The 20,477-nt window shown below is 37.5% G+C and overlaps 1 protein-coding gene across 7 annotated transcripts in view; it reads right to left on the minus strand.

Moving 5' to 3' along the window:
• The window catches only part of FCHSD2 (FCH and double SH3 domains 2), a 254,775-nt gene that overhangs the window by 217,987 nt on the left and 16,311 nt on the right, over positions 1-20,477 (minus strand). For all 7 annotated transcript variants that reach the window (XM_060399995.1, XM_004016298.6, XM_060399996.1 and 4 more), the window contains exon 2: positions 20,289-20,386. In XM_060399995.1, the coding sequence (XP_060255978.1) occupies positions 20,289-20,386 (98 nt within the window). The remainder of the gene's footprint in view (positions 1-20,288; positions 20,387-20,477) is intronic.

Below are 20,477 nucleotides of genomic sequence, written 5' to 3' on the forward strand. Positions count from 1 at the left end.
AGGTCAGGAAGAAGATCTGAAATGTGTATCAAGTATGTTTATGTGTATTAAGAAGATCTGAAATGTGTATTAACTCCTGTAACACCATCTTTATTTACAAATAAGTAAATATTTCATCTTTTCATCTTTATTTACAAATATGAATCATCTGTGATGCCTTTACATACAAATATGCCCAGATCTCTCCCCTAAATCAACCAACTGTGATCCTTAAGAGTGTGTGTGTTAGTTGCTCAGTCATGTCCGACTCTGCAATCCCGCGGACTATGGCTCGCCAGGCCCCTCCAACCATGGGACTCTCCAGGCAAGAAAACTGGAGTGGGTCACCATTTCCTACTCCATCTTAAGAGTAGGGCCAATCATTTGTAACGTACACAGGTGATTCTTCCTTATACAATACATTGTTAGCACCTATATCTGAATAACCTATGTTTAATTCTAGGAATTCAAAACTATTTCAAAGACGGCAATGTCATCAAATTGTGATGGCAATATTCAAAAATCTGGAAAAACTCTATGATCTTCCTCATCACATAACTATCTTTCCTCCTTTCCCTGCCCCCTACTTCCAAACACAAGAGCTGGGGAACATAACTTCTCAGATTGACTAAATGCAGCCTAAAATAGAGTGGCTTTTTCTCTAGTTACATGTGTTGATCAACTGACATATTAATTGGGCATCTTTAAATTTCTTTGCCTTTAGGCTCTTGATATACTTTGTCTCTTTATGTATAAATAAAGAGAAATAATGTCAAAATGAGTTACTGAAAACAGATAATTTTATCACAAAGAAATTGAAACCAAGCTTGTCATGAATAGGCCCTAAGGGGAGAAAAAGGACTTCCTTGGTGGTCCAGTGGCTAAAACTCCAAGCTCCCAATGCAAGGGTCTGGGGTTCGATTCCTGGTTAGGGAACTAGAGCCCATATGCTGCAACTAAGATCCGGTGAAGCCTAATAAATAAGTAAAAAAAAAAAAAAAAAAAGCCCTAAGATGAAGACAGTCACAAGAATTCTTCCAATGCATTTTATCATAACATCCTTTAAACAGCATCAGTTCAGTTCAGTAAAAGCTGCATGATAACAGATTACTATGTCCTTTCATTTTCAAAATGTTACTCTCACGGCACATGTGCACACACACACAAAAGACCTGAATGAAAGTATTAAAATATCCCACCTAAAACTGCATTTTTAAGTTAAAAAAAAATTACCTTTCATTAAGATTTATCAATATTAACCAAGTTGCCAAATCATTTTGTCAGGAGATCCATAATCAAGTTCACCTTTGAACACCATGACTCTAAATGTTTCCCTTTATGATATATCATGTTTAAGACCCAATTTAAGATACCAAGTCTTCTTTGCCAGGAAAAGAGTGGGAAACATTCATTAGTCAGATAATCTTTTACTGAAATGGAACACACATTCTTTTGAGATCATGGCAAAGAACAAATATCAAACAATTAAATTAAATGAAAATTTTTATTTCTAAAGGATGCAAATTAAAGCAAACAATCTCCTATTTGTCTTTAAATATCATTAATGCAAGATATATCTTATTCCTCACACTTGAATTACACAGTACATTTAAAAGATAGTACATCATAAATTTTTCACAGCTTTCTGCCTGACAGTTACTCATAAAATTAAACAGTGACGTCTTTTTCCTTACTTTCTCCTTCCTTAAAACAACACTAATATATAACATATAGGAGGTGTGAAGACTTAAATTTTAGTACGTGTGCTAATATATCAAGACTAGACCAAATGTCAAAAGATGCTATATTAACAAAATAGGCCATCGTCAAAGCCATTTTTTAAGGTTTAACAAAGTTTTACAATTTGCTACTATTATTATTCTATACTTTTTATAAACTAATGAAACTTTGAAAATATGATTATTTTCCTAGAAGTAAATATACAACCATTCTTTCCTCAGGAAAGTATTTGTCCTCATGCATATAGCTATATAAAATGAAACAATGTAATTGGCTAATAAGCACCTATTTCCTAAATAAAAAGTATTTCAATACTTCCATAACATTAGCTTCAAACATTTAAACAGTAATCTTTTATTAAAGTGAATTTATTAATATAAAGTATCATGAGAATATACACATTTCTACCACCCAGTATGAGCTGATTCTAAGCTATTTGTGGAATATATTTTATTTTAGGTACATTGGCAAAAGGTTAAAAATAAACATCATTAGGTGGCCAGAAAAAATCTTGGTCTATAGCAAGACTTTAGCTCTATTCAGAAATGGTATCCTTCACCCTGTGACCACAAAACATCCTGGTCTTAACTTGTAAAACAACCTAAAAAAAGCCATTTTTGACTATGGAAGTATTTCAAAATACAACCTAACCTAGATATCATTACTGGAAGAGCCAAGAGATCTTTAAAACTCCATTTTTTCACATAGTACTTCTACAATCCTGGGTCAGAAAAACCATGAAACTCCACCCAGTGGACCTTCTTCCAAACTGTACTAATTAGCCAGACTGAAAGATTTGCAAGGCACTGAATCTTACACTTCTTCTTTGGTATCTATTTTAAGTAGTAACTCTTGAAAGAAGACACTCCCTCCCAAATATCTAGACATGTAGGCACTAAAAATGCTGTGCCCCATTTATTTAAAATAATCCTGAAAGATGTCTGCCTTCTACTTTTAAGAAAACTGAGTACAACTATCAAAACTAGGGAAATGATGTTCCTATATTCAATGGATGTCTGCCAAAATCTGAGACCGAAAAAATATCTATCTACATAGGTGCTCTCACTGCTTGGAAACACTATGAAATTTCACTTGATATCAAACAATATATATCAGTAATTTTCAATGAGACAAAGAACTTAAATTTTAAAATCAGTTATACACACAGGTTCAAACCCAGATATTTCATCACTCAGTACTCTGATCTTGGGCAAGTCACTCAACCAACCTGACACTCAGTCTCCTCTATAAACTGGGGGTGATGATGACGACGACAATGATGACAGAATTTATTGTTGCTGGAAGGCTCTGAGATATAACTAATGTACAATCTCACACGCTAGTAAAATAATGCTCAAAATTCTCCAAGTCAGGCTTCAGCAATACGTGAACCGTGAACTCCCTGATGTACAAGCTGGTTTTAGAAAAGGCAGAGGAACCAGAAATCAAATTGCCAACATCCACTGGATCATCAAAAAACCAAGACAGTTCCAGAAAAACATCTACTTCTGCTTTATTGACTATGCCAAAGCCTTTGACTGTGTGGACTACAAAAAACTGTGGAAAATTCTGAAAGAGATGGAAATACCAGACCACCTGACCTGCCTCTTGAGAAATCCGTATGCAGGTTAGGAAGCAACAGTTAGAACTGGACATGGAACAACAGACTGGTTCCACATTGGGAAAGGAGTACGTCAAGGCTATATATTGTCACCCTGCTTACTTAACTTCTATGCAGAGTACATAATGAGAAATGCTGTGCTGGGTGAGGCACAAGCTGGAATCAAGATTGCCAGGAGAAATATCAATAACCTCAGATATGCAGATGACACCACCTTTATGGCAGAAAGCAAAGAAGAACTAAAGAGCCTCTTGATGAAAGTGAAAGAGGAGAGTGAAAAAGTTGGCTTAAAGCTCAACATTCAGAAAACTAAGATCATGGCATCTGGTCCTATCACTTCATGGGAAATAGATGGGAAACAGTGGCTGAGTTTATTTTTCTAGGCTCCAAAATCACTGCAGATGGTGACTGCAGCCATGAAATTAAAAGACGCTTGCTCCTTGGAAGGAAAGTTATGACCAACCTAGACAGCATATTAAAAAGCAGAGACATTACTTTGCCAACAAAGGTCTGTCTCATTAAGGCTATAGTTTTTCCAGTGGTCATGTATGGATGTGAGAGTTGGACTATAAAAAAAGCTGAGAGCAGAAGAATTGATACTTTTGAACTGTGATGTTGGAGAAGACTCTTGAGAGTCCCTTGGACTGCAAGGAGATCCAACCAGTCCATCCTAAAGAGAATCAGTCCTGAATATTCATTGGAAGGACTGATGCTGAAGCAGAAACTCCAATACTTTGGCCACCTGATGCAAAGAGCTGACTCATTTGAGAAGACCCTGCTGCTGGGAAAGATTGAAGGCAGGACGAGAAAGGCACAACAGGGGATGAGATGGTTGGATGGCATCACCAACTCAATGGAGATGAGTTTGAGTAGACTCCGGGAGTTGGTGATGGACAGGGAGGCCTGGTGTGCTGTGGTCCATGGCATCATGAAGAGTCGGACACAACTGAGTGACTAAACTGAACTGACAACAACTAGTGTTGACAAGAACATGGAGAAATTAGAAAAATATATCATTGTAGGAATATAAAATGGTGTAGTCCCTTTGGTAAACAGTCTGGCAGTTCCTTGAACATTTAAAGACAGAGAAAAAAGGAACTTCCCTGACTGTCCAGTGGTTAAGACCCTGTGATTCCACTGCAGGGGGAACAGGTTCGATCCCTGGTCAGAGAATTAAAATCCTGCATACCATGCAGCCAAATAAATAAATAAAAATACAGAGTAAAAAAATATCACCAAGCAATTCCACAAGTAGGTATATTTCCAAAAGAAATGAAAATAGGACTTCCCTCATAGTCCAGTGATTAAGAATCTGCCTGCCAATTCAGGGGACACAGGTTCAACTCCTGGTCCAGGAAGATTTCACATGTAGCGTGTTCAGCTAAGCCTCTGTTCCACAACCCCTGAGCCTGCAGTACTGAAGTCCATGCACCGAGAGCCTGTGCTTTACAATCAGAGAGGCCCACAGTGAGAAGCCCACATACCACAACAAAGAGCAGCCATAGCTCACCACAATTAGAGAAAGCCTGCCAGCAGCAATGAAGACTCAGCACAGCAAACAATAAATACATTAAAAAATCAATCTATTCAAAGTGCCTTGCTGTTAAAAAAAAAAAAAAAGTAAAGACACAGGTATATGGGGAAAACATGCACATGAATGTTCCCAGAAGGCTTATTCATAATAGCCAAAAGTGAAACAACCCAAATGTCCATCAACTGATGAATGGATAAATGAAATGTGGTATATCCAAGAAATAAAAGCAAAAATAAACAAAGGGGATCTAAACAAACTTATAAGCTTTTGCACAGCAAAGGAAATGTATACAAAATGAAAGACCACCTACAGAACGGTAAGAAATATTTCCCAGGGAGAAAATATTTGCAAATGCTATGACAAAAAAGGGTTTAATTTCCAAAATATACAAATAGCTCAAACAGCTCAATAACAAAAAAAATCAAAAATTGGGCAGAAGACCTAAACAGACATTTCTCCAAAGAAGACATATAGATGGCCAAAAAGCATATGGAAAGATGCTCAACAATGTTGACTATTAGAGAAATACAAATCAAAACTACAATGAGGTATCACTTCACACTGGTCAGAATGGCTATCATCAAAAGCCTACAAATAATAATGCTAGAGAGGATATGGAGAAAAGGGGACACTTCAGAACACTTCAAACTGTTGGTGGAAATGTAAGTTGATACAGCTGCTATGGAAAACAGTATGGCGGTTTCACAGAAAACTAAAAGCAGAGCTACCATACGACCATCCCACCTGCAGGCAAACATCCAGAGAAAACTCTTAATTTGAAGAGATACATGCACCTCAATGTTCACAGCAACACTGTTTACAATACATATGAAAACAACCTAAATGCCCATCAACAAATGAATGGATAAAGCAGATATGGCATGTAAATAAAACGGAATATCTTTCAGTTATAAAAAAGAATGAAAAATACCATTTGCAGCAACATGGATGGACTTGAAGATTATCATACTAAGTAAAATCCGACAGAGAAAGGCAAATATCGTATGACATCACTTATATAAGAAATCCAAAAAATGATACGAATGAACTTATTTACAAAACATAAACAGAGGACACAGAAAACAGAGTTACCAAAGGGGAAACAGGGGTGAGAGCGATAAATTAGGAGTGTTAACAAGTACTCACTACTATATATAAAATAGATAAACAGGACTTCCCTGGTGGTCCAGTGGTTAAGAATCCACCCTGTAATGAAGGACACCAGGGTTCAATCCCTGGTCAGGGATCTATGATCCCAAATGCTGCAGAGCAGCTAAGCCCATGCACCACAACTACTGAGCCCAAAAGCTCTGGCGCCTGCTCAACACAACTAGAGAGCCTGTGTCCTGCAACTACTGAGTCCTCAAGCCACAACTAGAGTCCATGCGCCACAAAGACAGATCACACAGGGTGCAACAAAGACCCCACGTGCAGCCAGTAAAACTTGATGCAGCCAAGTAAATAAAATTATAAAAAATAAAGTAGATAAGCAACAAGGTCCTACTATATAGCAAAGGGAACTATATTCAACATCCTATGATGGAAAATAATCTGAAAAGACTATACACATACACATACATATGTGTATGTATGTGTATATATGTAACTGAATCACTTTGCTATATAGTACAACATTGTAAACCAACTACACTTCAATTTTAATAAACTGTCAAGCCAGCAATCATTACCCAGCATCTATACCCTCAAAATGACTATATGATGAAATTTTCAGATAAAACAAAACTAAAGTGTCACTAGCAGACCTGAACTTCAAGATACACTAAATGGAAATGCAATTTAAACCACAATGAGATATCACATTACACTTTTTATTAGACTGGTACAAAAGTAATTGCAGTTTTACACTGCTGAACTTTGCCATTTGATATTGGAATACATTCTTAAATAAATGTGGTTATGTTATATATCATTTTAATGTGCATTTCTTGCTTTACGTTTTTTGCTAATGAATTACTACTTGCTATTTATTTTATATGCATTTTAGACTATGGAAATGATGTTAAACAAAAAGCAAATTTGAGTGCTTTTCTTATTCAAGTTCAAAATGGGTCATAAAACAACGGAGACAACGCACAACCTCAATACATTTGGCCCAGGAACTGCCAACGAACATACAGTGCAGTGGTGGTTAAGAGGTTTTGCAAAGATGAGAGCCTTGAAGATGAGGAGTGTAGTGGCAGATCACCAAAAGCTGACAACAAGCAGCTGATTATTGATCACTGAAGCTGATCCTCTTATAGCTACACAAGAAGTTGCCAATGAACTCAACGTCGACCATTCTATGGTCATTCAGCATTGGAAGCAAACTGGAAAGATGAAAAAGCTAGATAAGTAGGTACCTCATGAGCTAACTGCAGATTTTAAAAAAAATCATTGTTTTGAAGTGTCATCTTCTCTTATTCTATGCAACAACAATGAACCATTTCTCAATTTGCAACAAAAAGTGGATTATTATGCGACAACCAGCTCAGTGAATGGACCGAGAAGAGGCTCCAAAGAACTTCCCAATGCCAAACTTGCACCAAAAAAAGAAAGGTCATGGTCACTGGTGGTCTGCTGCCAGTCTGATCCACTACAGCTCTCTGAATCCTGGTGAAACCATTACATCGGAAAAGTATGCTCAGCAAATTGATGAGATGCACCAAAACCTGCAACGCCTGCAGCCGGCATTGGTCAACAGAGAGGGCCCCATTCTCCACAATGCCCAACTGCACGCTGCACAACCAACACTCCAAAAGTTGAACAAACCAGGCTACAAAGTATTGCCTCATCTGCCATATTCACCTGACCTCTCTCCAGCCGACTACCACTTCTTCAAGCATCTCAACAACTTTTTGCAGGCAAAATGCTTCCACAACCACCAGGAGGCAGAAAATGCTTTCTAAGAGTTCATTGAATCCCAAGGCATGTATTTTTAAGCTACAGGCATAAATAGACTTATTTCTCATTGGCAAAAATGTGTTGACTGTAATGGTTCCTATTTTGATTAATAAAGATATGTCTGCATCTAGTTATAATGATTTAAAATTCATGGTCCAAAACCACAATTACTTTTCACCAATCTAGTATTATTAACTCAAGATAAACAATGATAGATTAAAAATGCATGGTGTAAACAAAAATAAAAAATAAAAATAAAAAATAAAAATAAAAAATAAAAATGCATGGTGTAATATATATGGAATTTAGAAAGATGGTAATGATGACCCTGTATGTGAGACTGCAAAAGAGACACAGATGTATAGAGCGGACTTTTGGACTCTGAGGGAGAGGGAGAGAGTGGGATGATTTGGGGGAATGGCATTGAAACATGTATACTATCATGAAAGAAAAGAATCGCCAGTCTATGTTTGATGCAGAATACAGGATGCTTGGGGCTGGTGCACGGGGATGATCCAGAGAAATGATATGGGGTGGGAGGGGGGTTCATGTTTGGGAACTCATGTACACCTGTGGTGGATTCATGTCAATGTATGGCAAAACCAATACAGTATTGTAAAGTAAAATAAAGTAAAAATTAAAAAAAAAAGAAGAAATTTAAAAAATGCATGGTGTAACACCTAAAACCACCACCTGAAAAACAGGTATAGCTAAAATTGCAAGAGAAGAAAATGGAATACCAAAAATATTCAGTTAGGTCAATAAAGCTGAGAAAACTAGTGTATAAAATACCTCTACAGATGAAACAGAATTCCCCAAAAATACATTTTACCATAGAAACAATATGTTAAATGATGACTATGATATAAAACCTCTGAATAAAGTTAACTAAAATAAAATTTGAGCCTGGACATGAATCTAATCACCCAATGTTTACCTGTTTGAAGACAAAACAATCAAAAAACATAGAAAGAAAGTAACACAATAGTACACAAAGCCTATTTCTCCAACTCTGAATTATAACCTGCTTGAGATCAGTCATGTTACAAACAGAAGTTTGTGAATCAAGTGTTCTTAATATTTGGTATATATTAGAAATAAACTGTAAAGTCTATTAATGATGAAAATAACTTCACTAAATACTAATTAAAGGTCACAAATGACATTTTATCATCAACTGGCTCCTCTGTCCATGGGATTCTCCAGGCAAGAATACTGGCAAGGATCGAACCCCAGTCTCCTGCATTGCAGGCAGATGCTTTATCCTCTGAGCCACCAGGGAAGCGCCCAATATAAACTCTTACAGTATATCATTTCTAACAGACATGCAATAAAATATTTACCAATACTGGACTTCCTTGGTGGTACAGTAGATAAAAATCCATCAGCCAAGACGAGGGACACAGGTTCAATCCCTGGCCTGGGAAGATTCCACATGCTGAGGAACTAGGCCCGTGTGCCACAACTACTGAGCCTGAATGCTGCAAATACTGAAGCCCATGCACCTACAGCCTGTGCTCTGCAACAAGAGAAACCACCGCAATGAGAAGCTCGTGCCCTGCAATGAAGGGTAGCCCCCACTCGTCACAACTAGAGAAAGCCCACAACCAGCAACAAAGACGCGGCGCAACCAAAAAATTAAATAAATAAATAAATGCTACATTGACACTTAATGGTAGAGCTTAAAAAAAATTTTTTTACCAATACTGAATCATTTAGTTTTAGTTTTAAGAGTATATAATATTCACATAGTTCCAAATTCAAAGTTACACAAAAAGGTACACAATAAAAAGTCTAAGGGACTTCCCTGATCATCCAGACCCGGCCTCACAATGCAGGGGGCACTGGTTCAATCCCATCGGAGAACTAAGGTCCCACCAGTGGAGGGTAAACAACACTAAAATATAATCAAGGGGTATACATTTCCAGTAGTTTCCTGTGGGACACAGATGTGGTAACACTTTTCTTTAACACCAGAAGTAACATTTTCTTTTTGAATTGGGATTACTCACAAAACAGAAAACATCCAGATGACAAAATACTCACACATGAACGCCAAAAATGAGATCAAATGGAACGTTAAAGTATAACCAAGAATATTATGAAGAAATAATAAAATGAAATAAAAATATCAGCTAATATTCTATTAAGTTAGTCCTGAGCAACACATAACAGGAAATCTGCAGCAATGGAACAAAGGAGATGGCTGCAAGTTTCTGTGCCTACTTCCCAAATTAGTCACTCAAGAGTCAACAGCACAAACCAGACTTACAAACTAACTCCTGCTTATGCATCACATCATTCCTGAAGACTGACACCAACAAACAGCATCTGTGAGACTCAAATGGGCATTTGAAGAATTTACAAAGACAAAGAGGTTTCATACTTTATATGTTCAAGACTGAATTGCCAATCCTCAATTATTAGGGTAAATTACTCAGCTAGGAGTAATTCAAGCTCATATTTGTCCTTCCCAACTTTCAGTTTAGCCACTTTACTACTTATTAATGCTTTCACCTAAGAAGTAAAAGGACTTCAGCAAAAATGGTACTCTCTGGAGGGTCCTTAGACCATGATTTCCCCAAATTATCAGAAGGCCAAAAGTGGCAAGATCATTAACCTCTCCTGTGTTTTCAAGAGGAGAATCCTAAGAGGCCACTGGCCTACTGGCCCATTATTTAAGGTAAATGCAAAAACCTGCTCCTGACCTAAGTCAGTGAACTTCAAAGGAACTGAAAGGAGGAGATACAAATGGTTTCTAAAGAATCTCTTATTCCTAATCTTCTTGGAACAACTGGAATTCTAGCTATATCTTTCATAATCTAACATCAACATATCTTTTACAAGAACTACTAGGAGTAAACTAGAAATGGGTCCCTGTGGCAAACAGGGCAATAAGTAATGTGGAAAAGCTGTATTAGTGCCACCAGTATCTATTTCTTACTGGCAAGGATCACTTCTCTAAGAAGGTAATGACATTCCCAGCCTCCTCTGCAGCTAGACTGCAAGGGCATAGGAAGCAAACTTAAGCAACAAGATACAAGGGAAAGTCTTTTGGGAAAATTTGATAGAAATTGTCTTCCCTCTGAGAAGGAAAGGAGGGAAGGTAAGGAGAGAAATTTTGCATAAGGAAAAATTGCACTTCCTCTTTTTCTACCTAATGTTGTATGAGATTAGCATACTTAGAATTGCATATGCCATCTGTAATCACAAGGGGAATCATTATCAACACATAGAAAGATGGAAGGTACCTAGGACTGCTGAACTTGGTGAAGGAAATTCTTTAGCATTACTTAACAGTTTACGTTTGAGGTTCATTACATTTTTTAATTCACAGGTTAACTCTTTACAGGATGAGTAAGTCAAAGACCGTGATTTCTGAACTGTTCTTAATTACTTAACGAAACTGCACTCCACATGCATTTGTTGGGCATCTACTATGTTCCATGCACTAGGCAAGAAAGCTTTTATGTGAGCTACTTTAATTATCAAAATAACCCCATAAGGTATTAAAATTATCATTGCTGATAAGAAACATGAGGCTCAGAGAAGTTTAAGTGACTTGTGCCCAAAGTCACATAATTAATAAAGATTAACAACTAGGATTCATATCCATGTTGTATATCTCTAAGCTAGGGCTCATTCCAATAGCTGTGATCAGCTAACCTGTCACTCAGATCACCTTTACAATCTCCATATTCATATAACTGTGGCTAAAAAGACCAGATCAAGGAATATCGCACATAAAAATTCTTCAGCACTTCTGTTCTTAACCCAAGTGGTGGGTAACTTTCATTATTACTCCTTAGTTTAATTCCATCTAACTCTGTTTAAAAAAAATTCTCCCTCTCATGATTTACTTCATCTTTAAATTCTAATTTGAAAGAATACTAGATTGACAATAATATTTGCTGATTGAACAAAAAAGACCAGGGTCCAGAACCTGACTTGCGACTTCCAATTTTCATTATCTAAAACTCCACTGATTACAAGTCACACTGTGTTACACTAAGAAAAAAATGCTCCCATTTAAACTGATACAATGCTGTATCACAACTTTACTTATTAAAAGAGCTTCATTAAATTTTTAGCATACATTGCTCCTGTGCATAATTTTTAAAAGGTAAAAGAAATAAGTTGGTCACACTCAGGCTCAAATTCTTCTGAATCACTTTTTTAAATCAGTCATTACTGTTTTTCCACACAATATCTTCTTCTGTGCCATGAAATCCCTGGGTGATCCAGCATTTGTATTCTAACCATATCTCTGGGATTTTCTTCCAAGCCTGCTGAAAACTACTCTGCAAGTTCTGTGCATGAAGAGACAACAACCACATCATAAACAAAAGCAACTATAAGATGGATCCAGATTTTAGAAATCTAAGAATGTAAAAATATATGCTTACGAGAATTAATAAAACACAATAAATATAGATAGCCAGTGGGAATCTGCTGTATGACTCAAGGAGCTCAAACTGGTATGCTATTACAACCTCGAAAAGTGGGATGGGGTGGAAGGGACATTCACAAGGGAAGGGGCACATGTATACCTATGGCTGATTCATACTGATGTATGGTAGAAACCAACACAACACTGAAAAGAGACTATCCTTCAATTAAAAATAAATTAAAACTAAATTTAAAAAAAATACACAATAACTTACTTTGTTATCTTGCATATCCTGAAGCTACCAATGGTGAACATCTACCATGTTTGGCGTTTTGCCTATCTGGTTTAACTCTTTACAGAGCAGCAAAAAGTTAGGCATTAACCTTATTTTACATACATGAAATATGAGGCTCAGAGAACTTAGTTATTTGTCCTAGATGATCCAGCTAATAAGTGGCAGAGCTGGGTTTCAATCTCTGGCCTATCTTCCAAATTCTTACTCTTTTTTACCACTTCAGTGGTTTTCAAATTTTAGAGCACATAAGAATCACCTCAGAGTGGGAAAAATACTGCATATATTTGCAAATCATATAGCTGATAAGATAAATGTATAAAGAACGTTTATGGGACTTCCCTGTTGCCCCAGTGGCTAAGAATCTGCCTTCCAATGCAGGGAGCACGGGTTCGATACCTGGTTGAGGAACTAAGATCCCACATGCCATGGGGCAACTAAGCCTTCATGCCATTACTAAAGAGCCCACATGCCACAACCAGAGAAGCACACATGACAATTAAGACCCAGCAGAGCCAAAAAAGGAACTCTTACAACTCAACAGGAAAAAGATAATCCAACTTAAAAATGGGCAAAGGATTTGAACAGACATTTCTCCAAAGATATGCAAACAGCCAATAAGCACACACAAAAGCGCTCAACATCATAAGCTATTAGGGAAATGCAAATCAAAGCCACAATATGATACCACTTCACACCTAATAAAGGCTTCCCAGGTGGTTCTGTGGTAAAGAATCAGCCTGCCAGGCAGGAGACTTGGGTTGGATTGATCCCCAGAGAAGCAAAGGCCAAACCACTCCAGTATTCTTGCCTGAAAACTTCCATGGACAGAGGAGCGTGGCGGGCTACAGTCCATGGGACCACAAAGAGTCAGACATGACTTAGCAACTAAGCAACAACAATCACGCCTACTAGAATCACTATAATCAAAAGACAGACAATAACAAACATTGGTAAAATGTATAGAAACTAGAACCTTCCTACATTATAGCTAGCAGGAATATAAAATGGTATAGCCACTTCGGAAAACAATTTCAAAGCTTCTCAAAAAGTTAAATATAGGGTTACCACATGACTCAGCAATTCCACTACTAGGTATATACCCAAGAGAAATGAAAACTTAAGTCCACAGAAAAATTTGCTCAAAGGAACATTATTCATAATAGCAAAAAAGTCCATCAACTGATGAATAGATTAAAAGAATGTAGTATACCCACACAATGGAATATTATCCTGCCATAAAAAAGGAATGAAGTACTGATGCCATAACATGGATGAACCTTGAAAATATTATGCTAAATAAAAGGTGAAGACCACATGTTGTATGATTCCATTTATACAGATTTTACTTCCACAGAGAGAGAACGCAATTGCTTAAGGCTGGATAAGGTGATGGGAAGTGACTGCTAATAAGTAGTTTCTTGAAAGGACACCAAAAATGTTCTGAAGTATAATGATGGTTGTATAACCCTATGAATATACCAAAAAAAAAAACCCCACTCTGAATGGGTTAACTGTATGGCAAGTGAATTAGATCTCAATAAATCTGTTTTTTAAAAACCCTCTAGGGATTTCCCTGGAGGTCCAGAGTCTGCCTTCCAGTGCAGGGGGCACAGGTTTGGTCCCTGTTTGGGGTACTAAGGGCCCACATGCCTCGGGGTAAGGCTAAAAATTAAAAACCAAACAACTGTCAGAAGAATTATCATAAATAATACTAGGTGCCAGTAGACAATAAGCTTTAAAAACAATTCTTAAATAAATAAAAATTTAAAACTCCTACCCTTCTTACTTAACTTATATGCAGAGTACATCATGTGAAATGCCAGACTGGATGAAACACAAGCTGGAATCAAGACTGCAGGGAGAAATATCAATAACCTTAGATATGCAGATGACACCACCCTTATGGCAGAAAGCAAAGAGGAACTAAAGAGCCTCTTGATGAAGATGAAAGAGGAGAGTGAAAAAGCTGGCTTAAAACTCAACATTCAAAAAACTAAGATCATGGTATCTGGTCCCATCACTTCATGGCAAATAGATGGGGAAAAAAATAGAAAATGACAGACTTTATCTTCTTGGGCTCCAAAATCACTGCGGACAGTGACTGCAACCATGAAATTAAAAGATGCTCCCTCCTTGGAAGGAAAGCTATAACAACCTAGACAGTGTATTTAAAAGCAGAGACATTACTTTACTGACAAAGGTCCATTTAGTCAAAGCTATGGTTTTTCCAGTAGTCCTTTACCAATGTGAGACTTGGACCATAAAGAAGGCTGAGTGTCAAAGAATTGATGCTTTTGAACTGTGGTGCTGGAGAAGACTCCTGAGAGTCCCTTGGACTGCAAGGAGATCAAACCAATCAATCCTAAATGAAATAAATCCTGAATATTTATTGGGAGGACTGATTTTGAAGTTCCAATACTTTGGCCATGTGATGTAAAGAGCTAACTCATTAGAAAAGATCCTGATGCTGGGAAAGATTGAAGGCAGGAGGAGAAGGGGACAAGAGAGGACGAGATGGTTGGATGGCATCACTGACTCGGACGTGAGTTTGAGCAAGCTCCAGAAGACAGTGAGGCACAGAGAAGCCTGGCATGCTGCAGTCTATGGAGTCGCAAAGAGTCAGAAACAAATGAGTGCATGAACAACAAACAAGACCAGATTACTTCTGCGTGCTAAGTCGATTCAGCCATATCCGACTCTGTACGACCCTATGGACTATAGCCTGCCAGGCTCCTCTACTCATGGGATTCTCCAGGCAAGAATACTGGAGTGGGTTGCCATGCCCTCCTCCAGGGGATCCTCCTGACCCAGGAATCAAACCTGAGTCTCTTAGGTCTCCTGCACTGGCTGGTTCTTTACTGCTAGCAACACTTGGGAAGCCAGATTACCTCTAAGTTTCCCTTTCATATATAAAGGTATCTGAGACAATGAAAAAAAAGTCTCAGAGCTCACATCAACAGACTTCAGAATCCAATCCCCAGTGACCCCCATGAACCAACAGTTTAGAGAAGGTAACATGCTGCTGCTACTAAGTCGCTTCAGTCATGTCCGACTCTGTGTGACCCCATAGATGGCAGCCCACTAGGCTCCTCTGTCTCTGGGATTCTCCAGGCAAGAATACTGGAGTGGGGTGCCATTTCCTTCTCCATCGCATGAAAGTGAAAAGCGAAAGTGAAGTCGATCAGTCGTGCCCGACTCTTAGTGACCCCATGGACTGCAGCCTACCAGGCTCCTCCGTCCATGCGATTTTCCAGGCAAGAGTACTGGAGTGGGGTGCCATTGCCTTCTCCAGAAGGTAACACATAGCATAGCAATTCCTCACTTGAGGTCACTAGACCTGCAGATGTCTACAGTGAAAAGACAAGTGCTTCTTGAGTCAGTTTAAATTTTTCAGAACATCTGTAAGAAATCATACATACACTTAGCCCTCTCTGAGGTAAAGTTTACGAATCTTTGCCTTTGGTTGTACTCATGTTACTAGCCTTAAAATACTGACTCAAAGCTGACTCACAGCTCAGTATATGAAAAATAAAAAGTAAGAACACAAATTATTTGTTAAAATGTATTCTGATAGGCAAATGTTTCCAAATATGGGAGCCATTATGAGTTCCTTGGTTAAAAGCTTGGGAAATACAGATACGGGAAAGTAAACAAGTCTAGTGAAGTGAAAGTCACTCAGTCGTGTCCAGCTCTTTGTGACCCCGTGGACTATCCAGTCCATGGAATTCTCCAGGCCAGAATACTGGAGTGGGTAGAGTTCACCTCCATATGATTCACTTCCTATTAACTGTGCCTTGGTTCCCATTTTCATCTATAAAATCAACAAATACCATAGTATCCACCTGACTCTAAAATTCTAAGATTTTTTAAATATTATATAACAACCTAAAAATGTCTGCTAAGAAGGCAGTTCTTTATATTCTGGGTCCCTTCAAAGAACTTTCTTTATTGACTGGAGTTAGCACATCATTAGAATAAATAAGAAATACATATATTAATAAACACCACATAGGCTATAGGATTCAGAAACTTACTTACATGGCCTTAGAAACCAAAGAGAGAATAAACTAATAATAAACTAAAAAGAAAGTAAAGTGTGCTTGTCTACTGCTGATAGCAAAAGTCAACAGGAAACACTTCAGTATAAAATCCCCCCAAAGCATGGAATGTCCCTGATTAACAACAAATGAGTTATCTTTCATACTTCACTCCCAATACACCAGCTTCCACATGCACCCCTGGAACAAATAAACTGAAGAAGGGGAGGAGAGCAATGGGGAAAAACACGATACCATAATCAGCCTCCTTTCAAAATTCCACAAGGTGAGAGGGAGTGGGGAACTAGCCATGGTTGGTAGTAATAGTGGTTTAGTCGCTAAGTTGTGTCTGACTCTCTATGACCCCACGGACTGTAGTCCACCAGGCTCCTCTATCATGGGATTTCCCCAGGCAAGAATACTAGAGTCGGTTGTCATTTCCTTCTCCAGGGGATCTTCCACACCCAGGGATCAAACACACAGACCCACATCTCCTCCACTACAGGCAGATTCTTTCACTGCTGAGGCACCAGGGAAGCTATAACCCAGTATAAAATTTTCCTATTTACAGTTTAATGTGTTGTGGACTTTTTTCTTTTTTTAACTTCTTTTAAAGTCACAAAAAATTTTTCTCTGTCTACTTCTTTATGTTAAAAATCAAAGCTATCTGAATTTGGGGAGAGTAAATTTATAGTAATTTAAACTGAGTATAACACTGGTGGGGGATGCATCAGTGAGAAGGAGAGCTATCTGTGGGATTTTAGGGTGGAAGGTGGTGGTGAGAGCCTCAAAAAAGGAAAAGCAAGAAGATCCTTTACAACAAAACACATATAAAAATCCAAGCTCAGAGATTTCTAATGAATTTTTAAAAGGTCATTCCACTTGCTAAGACAGACCAGAAAAGCCAGACCACCTTCTCCTCAAGCAATAAATGTTATGACTATTGAGAATAGGCAATTTTAAACTTCCAATTCTGCATTACCATTAGGGAGAAAAAAGCAAATCAGAAATCTAAAGTTATGTTTTAGAAGGTAATACAGTATTCTGCTCACAACTATATAAGAAAGAAGGGATTCATCTCATTTATTTAATACAAAGGAGAACACAGTCCTTTAAAATATAAAGAACCCCATTAATCCTTGGCGCACCAACAATCACTGTATTTACATATTATACATAAATACATATATACTCTGGCTTCCTAGGTGGCTCAGTAGTAAAGAATTCTCCTGCCAATGCAGGAGACTCTGGTTCAATCCCAGGGTCAGGAAGATTCCCTGGAGGACATGGCAACCCACTCTAGTATTCTTACCAAGAAAATCCCATGGACAGAGGAACCTGGTTACAGTCCATGGGGTCACAGAGAGCATGCACACACACACATATACTCAACATCAAATAGCCACAGTACAATTTACAGTGCCTACATGAGTCAAATTAAAACACAAGCTCAATGACACCACCTATTGTTGTTAGTCACTAAGTTGTGTCCAACTCCTTTGCAACCCCATGGACTGCAGCCCATCAGGCTCCTCTGTGCATGGGATTTCCCAGGCAAGAATACTGGAAATAGGTTGTCATTCCCTTCTAGAGGGGATCTTCCTGACCCAGGAACTGCACATCTCTTGCATTGACAAGCAGATTATTTACCACTGAACCACCCAAGAAGACCCAACAGCACCTATAGCTCCCTATAAATAGAGCTTATAAAATATATCACCTAAAAACTAATAAACTGCACTTAAATATAACCAGTTATGTCCACTTAACAATTCTGCCAGCTTAAACAAAAAGTACAAAGATATAAACCCGAATAAGACTTAGCCTATGACTTCAAGGAATTCACATGAAGACAGAAGCATGTGCAAATCAAAATCATTTGAGATCACAGAGAAGAGCAAACTCACAAACTCAAATGGTAACTAGAATTTGCCAGATGAAAACTGGGAGGGTGCAAACAAAGGCATGAATGTAGAGAACACAATTAGATAACCAGAGGTCCTGAGTGGCCAACCCAGAGGATTAAGAAGGAAGGATAAATGGGCATGAAATGATAGTAACTAAGCCAGGAAAATGGAGCTTGTAGCTTGCAGCTGGCTTGCAAAGGGCTACATATGCTATAACAAAGTGTTTGGTCTTTATTCAGAAGACCACAGAGAACCTCATTTATAATAGTTATCAGAAAGTTAACTGATGACAATGTGGAAAACAGATTTAAATGGAGACTGGGAGAAGATTAGAAGATATGAGAACACTAAAGCAATAATTAGGATATTACTGCACCAATGCAAGTGAAATGTAATGAAGTCAGGAATAATACAAACAACTAAACAGTAGCAGCGGGAGCAACAACCTACACCAACTTAGCAGCAACTGTGTGTCCATCTAGTTGACCATAAGTCAAGGAAAAGGCAATAGGGGAAATAGAAAAAAAGAATGCAAACAAGAAGTCTTTAGAATATAATCAAAAGGACATTGACTACTGACTATTCATACCCCACAGAGGAACTTTACTTACAAACTAAGTCTGCCTTCCTAAACTGGTAAAATATAAAATGCCTTAGTTCACTTAATAGTTGTTACAAACTTAATTTTAACCATATGAAAAATTTCAGGTATCTTGCACAGGAATTATTTCAGTCTGAAAATATCACTATGGACACAAGAAAAGCAAAGAAACAAATACAGAACTAAAACAGAGTAGTTTTCACCTGAAACCAACACAACATTGTTACTCACCTATACGCCAAAGTAAAAATAAAAGTTAAAAAAAAAGTAGTTTCCAGTCATAAAACAATGATCTTGGTATATCCAAGTTTGGATGAGTCTAACTAATATGCCTTAGTTAGAAACCCTGAAAATATATGTAAATAGTAGAAATAGTCATAAACACTACTTAAATTAAATATGGGATGGGAGAAAAAGAGCTATCAAAAATCTTTGGGCTATGAACAATTCAGCTAGCTGAACACATAATTACGACAACATATAGTTGGTATTTTTCATGGAATCAACATGAGGTTTCATTCAGCACGGGAAAAAATCTGATGAGGTTTACAGATCCAATTTCGATTTAATAAATACATTAATATAGGGAAATAAGAATGGCAGCTACTCTTGTTTCAACATGCAGATCAACCTTTACAAAAATATGTTTGCTGAACTGTCAGTTTATATTATAGAACTGCTAAAACAGTGGTGTTTCTTTCAATAAACTGAGTCATGATTACCTCTATAAAGAAAGTTATTGACTTTCACAATGCTGGCAAGATGTCTTATCTTTTAAATTCAAAGTTAGCTGATTGTGGATACAGGTTAAGTTTAACAATAAAATCCGATAAACACATGTCCCACTAAATTTAATGTTCAAACTTATATTTGTCATGTTCTAATAATCACCTGAAGTTGACTGGCTCACCCCCAGATATTAATCATTAACCAGGTGTCAGTTTAAAATTCCATGTGAAATCGTTAAGGTCAATAAATGCAAAAAGGTCAATTTACTAGAAGGATTAAATAAGAGTTTCCATTTCACTGTTTATATAATTTGATAAATTTGTAAGAACTTTTTTTTCATAAAAGTATGTGAACGTTATAGGTTTCTCCACTGAAGGAAAAAAAGTTTGTATTGTGTTAGTTCCAGTTACAACTTCTAGCTGAGTTAAAGCTCTAACAGCCTTAAAGCAGGAAATCCAAAAGGAAATTCCATCATCAGTTCCTGGGGCTTGGTAACTCAAAGGTTCTTTGAAACAGAGATACAGAAGTTCTCCAACTATTTACTATAACCTTACCTCATATCTTCAAGCAAATCACATTCTGCTTGATGTTTGGCTTGAAGTTTTGTCATCTGTTCAACTTGAATGTTTTTCAGTTCCTGTGTAACTTTCACCTGAAATATACCATATATTTATAAGGGCTTAACACAACTTTAAAAAAAATTATTTAAGGAAAATATGTAATACTTGTTAGAATATATAACT

Source organism: Ovis aries, chromosome 15 (assembly GCF_016772045.2).
Source record: "Ovis aries strain OAR_USU_Benz2616 breed Rambouillet chromosome 15, ARS-UI_Ramb_v3.0, whole genome shotgun sequence".
NCBI classification, from domain to species: Eukaryota; Metazoa; Chordata; class Mammalia; order Artiodactyla; family Bovidae; genus Ovis; species Ovis aries.